The following is a 6,479-nucleotide window of genomic DNA, read 5'->3' as shown; positions in this document are numbered from 1 at the left end:
TCCCCCTGAGCAGCTGAGCTCATTCATGCCTATGACAAGAAGGCCATGCCTTCTTGGAAATTCAGATCCAACAGAGATTTCCTCACCAAGCTCTGAGCGCCAAGAGCCATTCTTCAGCCTGTGTGCATAAATCTCTGTGTTATTTAAACCACACAGGAGCTCACAGTCTGCAAGGAGCACAGCACAGAGCCTCAGGGAGGGGGAAAAAATGGCTGACATTTGAGAAAGCACCAGTCCTGAAAACTCAGCAGCTTCAAGCCATGCCTTGCTTTGAGATGCCTCTCTGAGAGGATCCGTCTTGCATTCTTGCTGCCATGGTAGGGAAGCAGGGCCCTGGAGTTGTCACTGTGACAGCTCATGTCCCCTGCAACATCGACCAGTGTCCACGCGCTGGGAGCTCCACCATTGCCTTGCATTAGTGCAGGCAAGGCTGGCCTCCAGTGTAGCTGGCAACGCCTTGTAGGTGGCTTCATCAATGACACACACATTGCAGTTTTTCCCTTTTTCTGTACCTATGGGCTATGCAAGAGCCAGGCTGTGGTTTAATGCCATGGAATGACACTTCGCTGAGAAATGTCAGAGCAGAAGTCACCTGTGCAACTTTCATTCAGCCATGCTGCGTGCAATCATTATAAATGAAGCCTTAACTAAAGGCTGGTGGATGGCCCTTCCACACAGGATCACACCTCAAGATGGAGGCTGCAGATGCCAGCGCAGGATTGTGTCAGCCCCTGGTACCAGCAAGGAATGCAAGTGGCCACACACCTGAGATCCCAAACCCGATGATCAGGGCAATCACAGCAGCTAGGATGATAATGACCGAGGTCATGCTATTTGGGGAAAAAAAGGACACCATTACCAGGCAGCCTACCACCCTTACACCTGGCGTACATCTGCAGAGCTGCTGGTAGGAAGGAGGTGGAGGCAGGAAAGCAGCAGACCTGAAGTGAGGTGTTCTGGTGAGGTGCAGGACTGTGGTAGTGACAAGCGTTGGGGTGAGTGCCCTTCATCAAAGGGTGGGAGGAGAGGAGCCCCAGGTTCTTCTCCCAGTGCAGAGTTCTCCTGACTGCATGAGTACAGCCCTTCCCTACCGAACCGGGTTGCCCTCACTGATGAGGGAACAGGTCCCCAGGGAGGTGAGCAGAGCATTGAGACCCCAGGCCCCAAGCCATGAGTGAGCAGCGCACTGCCATCCACCTCACAAGCTGCCCAAACCAAGGAGATGTGAGGAAGATGGAGTACAGCTTGTGCATGAGAGGCCACTTCCACTCACACACAGACCATCCTGCCCCCAGCTGCTGCTCAGCTTGCATGGGACACACACCCTGAGCAGCTGAAGCCCTTCCTACAGAATAAATCCAAGTGCAGGTGTCTCACACACCTCAGTGGAACCTCTGCCTTCATCCATCTTGGAAGAGCTCATACTTGAGGTGAAGAGATGCAGCTTGTTGGTGGCTCAGCAGGAACATGGAACCTTCCTCAGGCCCGGGATACCCCAGCCTACCTGAGCAGGCACACAGAGCCTTCCTCAAGCCATCACTGCCCCAATCTACAGCAGCATTCAAACTCGAGATGGTGAATTCCACCCATGCAGAGTTTCTAGGACACGTATCTGCGTTCTGGGTGCAGCTGATGACCTGCACATGGGTATCCGACACCTGCACAGTCTTACTGACAATAGAAAGGAAGCTGTTCTGGTATTGATGTAGCCTTAGTGAATGCAGTATAGGGTCAAGCTGCAAAGAACTGCTCTCTAGAAAGCTCCTGGCAGCAGCATGATACAGTCAAGGGCTCTGGAAGAAGCAGCTCCCTCCCTCCTCTCGCTCCCAAAGCAGACACAGATTATACCGTACCTCCAGAACATCACCTGGCCTTGAGATGCCATGGTCACCGCACCTATGAAGACGAGCCAAACACCAGGTGCCCAAAGGTCACACACAGTGTGTAGCACAGTCCCTGTCCTTCACACGATGCATTCTCCCAAGCTGTTCTGCTTAAATAACTGAACACAGCTAAGGAGTGGTGAGTCCAAGCAGTGAGCTCCCAGGAATGAGGAAGCAGTTAGCATCTTGGCTCCCCCCACCAGGCCAGTCACTAGGGGAAGAGGAGAGAATTCTTAAGCCATCCATTTAAGAAGCATTTAATTTGATTTAAACTGAAAAATACTCCAGCTCACGGTTTGGTAGCTGGCTACTCCTGGGGTCAGGATGCAGCAGTCTCCCATGCAGACCCACAGCTGACCCGTCACTAGTGGGTAGCATTGTATCCAGGACTAGCTCAGGTCTCGCTGCTAAAATCTTCAATTATGCTGTTGTCACTGGGTAGACAGGTCCATCTCCTGGCCCCATTTGCAACGTACACCTTCTGCTTCTCTGTACTGCGCTAAGAGGCTCCTCTGAGCTCAGAATAGCTGCACAGGTTTGGTGATGGTCCCTCTTCTGACTGCTGGACTCTTTCAGACAAAACTACTCTTCCCTGAGCCCAGCTCCTGCTGCTCTCAGAGCTGTGGACATGAGAGCATGTAAAAGAAAGAAAGTGGACCAGTCCTTCCAAGTCTTTCCCTCTGTGCTTGGTCTCCCTCAAGGCTGAGGTTAGACTGAGTGGCTCCTGGGGATGAAGAGGCTGAGAAGGGCAGAGATTGTGAAAGACCAGAGAAGGGAAGGCAGCTTGCACCATTGTTTGATTTCTCAAAGGGAGCCTGAATATCCTGTCATTTACATGCGGACTGTGTTCCGGGGAAGATGGTGAAAGGGGGATTTTTCACAGTCCTTAGACACCTCCAGTCAGTTTGGATGGTTACTGGGAGCTAACAGCTTTTCCATGCAAAGATGTCTGGAGGAGCTGGGAACAGTCCAGCAGTGACCAGCCTGGCAAACAAAGCAAATTACTTTCCCTGCAACAACTAGAGGTCCAAATCAAGACCCAACATATAATCAACATTCATCAGTGACCAAACCAGCAGCAAAGACTGAGTGATGTTCAGGAGAGCTTAAGATGCCCTAAGGAACACAGTATCCACCTAACTGGGTATGTGCAAGATGTCAGACGTGTGTGTGCTTAATCTTTTGGATCGCAGTTCAACTCTAAAACAGCCCATTAATTGCTACAAGGAATGAACATATCCAGACGTGGTGCATGACACACAACAGACTTTCTAGACAACAGTGAGAGAGCTGTAAGAGGCTGTGGCTCTTGTATATGCATTGAAGTCAACCAAGTATTCCAAGGCATTTAGCACCCAGGACTTAGCACTTCCAACCTCCTCACACCAGGCTGGTTACATGCCACGGCTTGTGTGGAACCTCCTCTTTATGTCTTACCACCTTGCACTGGTGAGAGTGCATATCTGAATCTGCACTACACTTAGTCACTTGGTAGGAAGCAAAGGAAAATTAGAAAGAAGATCGTTTCCTGCTGGGTTAGGAGGCTGAATTAGCTGTCCATACAGTCAGAGGAACGCCACATCCAGCGTTACTCGTGTTGGGACAGGACTACATGGCCTGCAGGACAGAGGAGCCAGGCTGGGACCTTCTCCTTTCAACACTGGGTTTGTTTGCTGTTGGATTTTTGGATTTGTTTCAGTCATTGATGTGCTGCTTCAATAGGAGTGCTTGACTGCTAAGATAATTGCTGTACAGGTAGAGGAGCTGCCTGAAGGCCCTGAGCAAGGCCTGTGGCAGAGATGTGGACAGGGCCTACTTCCAATGCTCCAATTCCAGCTGCTACTGAAAGCTCATCCATCATCCTACAGTCTCAAATGAAAATGAGGACTGGAAATATTTCACTTGATAATCACTGCCACTCTTTGACTTTTGCGACAGTTTAAACTTAGACTGCAGATTTCATACAGCTTTTTCTTCCCTTCTGCTTTAGCATGGAATAACTCTTTAATCTGAAGAGATCTGATTTATTTTGTATCATTCTACTGATTACTCAACTTATCGTAAATTGGCGTGGCATTACTAGAAGCAAAGAACAGCTCTGGGACACAGTGATCTGGTGGGAAAGAAATTTTAAGAAACATCCTGCTGCCCTCAGTGGGACCTGATTTACAGCTGCCTTTGGTGCACTGTGCAAACGAGGTGTCTCCTTTCAGCACTAGTTCACTCTGGGTTGATGACTGGGTTACTTCCACTTGGGAAAAACAGGCCTGCCTCTCAGGCACAGACTGCACTGGTAGGACAAGGGCAAGACCATTCATCCAAGGTAACATCACATTACATGACCACAAAGTCTGCTTAGCTCTTACTGGATTTATTAGCAATATCTGACCAGATATGACAGCAGGATCTGGTCCCACATGATCTGAAAGCTGGTGAGTACCTGGAGAAGGCAGACATCAGCTCTTGACTGAGGGAAGGCCTCAGCAGATACCAGTTTTGCTGGGCCCACCAGCCAGTGCCCTAGAGCTGGCCACATCACATGCTGCCTCTTGCCTGCAGAAGGAACAGTGGGAGCAGGAAGGACTGAAAGTCAGGAAAAACAGAAACAAACAACAAAAAAAAATAGGGCCCAAGAAGACATTCTGTGGCCTGTGGGAGGCACATGCACAAGAGCCAGACCAGCCACTCTGCCCTTCATGGTGCAACACGTTTCTTTCTTCAGAGTAGTAGTGTATTTTTCCGGAAGAGTTCCCTTACAGCAAGTTCATGACTTCTTTCAGTGTCACTGGAGAACTGGAGGACGTATCCATGAAGGAGAGGAACTTGGAGAAGATGGACTGGCATACTGACAAGCAGCCAAGTTTGATGAAACATTCAAGAGACGTGAAGGCACAGCAGGCTGAAAAAGTTTAAATGCTGGAGACCTTTCCAGCCTTCTGCTCCTAACATGAGTAATGGTAGCACTGAGGTGCTTGAGAGGCACTGTAGATGGGAGCACCAGCAGACCCACGCTGAAGACTGGGAGGAGGAGAGTCCGATGCTGCCTTATCGGCTCTACCTGTGCTTGGCCTCACCTGACCTTGAAGGGAAGAAGGAAGCAGCACCAGTCAGAACAAGCTCTCATATTTCAAAACAGGGAGGTGATGAGCCACACTGGGCTGGAAGCTGGCAAATCCACCTACGCAGCCTGTGTGCTGCTGCCAGGGTCTGTCCTGATGTGGAACCCCATGTGGCCAGTGCACTCCTGTGGACTACCTTCTGCCTTGGAAAGGCCAAGAAGCCCTGCTGAGCCAGCTTCTGTACTTCTGCGGTCTTCTGGGGACAAACCAGACGCTCGTGCATGGAGATACAAGCACAGCTGTGTCACTGGTGTGTTTTGCCTCCTCTGAGAAAGGAGTGATACCCTACTATGATACCCTTCTCTAGATAAACTCTGGAGTCTTCTATGCTGAGAGGCCTGTTCCAGGTCTTCCACTAGCTTTCTCACATTTCCCTGTTTCCCCAGTCTGGTGACTAAGTCCCCCTCTTGCCTCTCAAAGCCCATCCTCAATGGAAGACTCCTGCAGATAAGGAAGATACACAACAGGCAAAACATTTTGAGTAAGGAACACTGAGGGCAAACTCTGCTTGCAAGAAATGGAGGACACTTGCATCTAACCCCCACAGAAGGACTAAGGTCATTAAATGTTTTCTATGCAAGATTCTTCAGGCTACCATGACGCACAGCTCTCTTTGCCAAAGCACAGAGAGGCAGTCAGTCCCTGAGACTGACTGAACCTTCAAGTCTACAAAAAAACTGAAACAAGGACCTGGCCCTGGCAGGCTTAGCAGCCCATGCTGTCCATACACTTCTCTCCTCGTATCAAATGTGGAGCTCAGACAAAGTTGACTGCAGTTCTCTGAAGTTTTCTGTTCAGAGGTATAATTCTCACAGTTTCTTGGAAAATGTCAGCGACAGGGTGTGTAAGGAAGGCCTAATGTGAAAACACATTCCTTTGTCTGTGAGAACTGTGATGTTTTTAGACTGAAATTATGTGCCTAGAGGACAGTGCTGTGCTTATGTGTTCCCTCTGTAACTCTGGATGGAAGTTCCAATAAAAAAATACACATGTAAGGATGGGAAGACAAAAAACAGACAGATGAGACGTTTCTTTTCACATTGTCTTCTGGTACTGAGCACATAACAAGGACAAGAACGGGTTACAGTTTGTTCCATTAAAGATTACTTCAAATTAATCTTTCACTTTGAATTTTCAGAGTCAGCAATTTGGAGACTTAAATCGCCTAACTTGGAGATTTAGACTGCCTAACCTTTCCCTGTTTGACAGTCCTTTCTGGATGACTAATGGAAAGTTATAAACAGCATTTGCATAAGAATGTCTCCTTTGCTGGAAGGAAGAGGTTCCAAAACTGGCTTTGTAAGAAGAAGGAACAATAAATTAGTCTTCTTGGCCTAATCAAACAAACAGTACAGATTTCTCTATTTACAACCCAGCTATTATTCATCAGAAATCAAGAACCGGTCCTCACTGTTGACACTAGAGCAGCATTCCTCTCACAGAATGACCAACAGTCAGACCTCTGTTCCCACCCCAG

At 48.8% G+C, this 6,479-nt stretch overlaps 1 protein-coding gene across 1 annotated transcript in view; it reads right to left on the bottom strand.

Moving 5' to 3' along the window:
• VTCN1 (V-set domain containing T-cell activation inhibitor 1) overlaps positions 1–6,473 on the bottom strand; it is a gene marked incomplete at its 3' end in the record, with an annotated part of 10,969 nt that extends 4,496 nt beyond the window's left edge. Inside the window, exons 1-2 of the mRNA XM_021397291.1 lie at positions 1,854–6,473; positions 766–830 (exon numbers count right to left, since the gene is read on the bottom strand). Of these exons, the coding sequence (XP_021252966.1) occupies positions 766–830; positions 1,854–1,885 (97 nt within the window). The remainder of the gene's footprint in view (positions 1–765; positions 831–1,853) is intronic.

This window comes from Numida meleagris, chromosome 1 (assembly GCF_002078875.1).
Source record: "Numida meleagris isolate 19003 breed g44 Domestic line chromosome 1, NumMel1.0, whole genome shotgun sequence".
Classification (NCBI taxonomy): domain Eukaryota; kingdom Metazoa; phylum Chordata; class Aves; order Galliformes; family Numididae; genus Numida; species Numida meleagris.
Note: the sequence above shows the minus strand (reverse complement) of the source record. Positions and strands in the feature narration are given on the sequence as shown.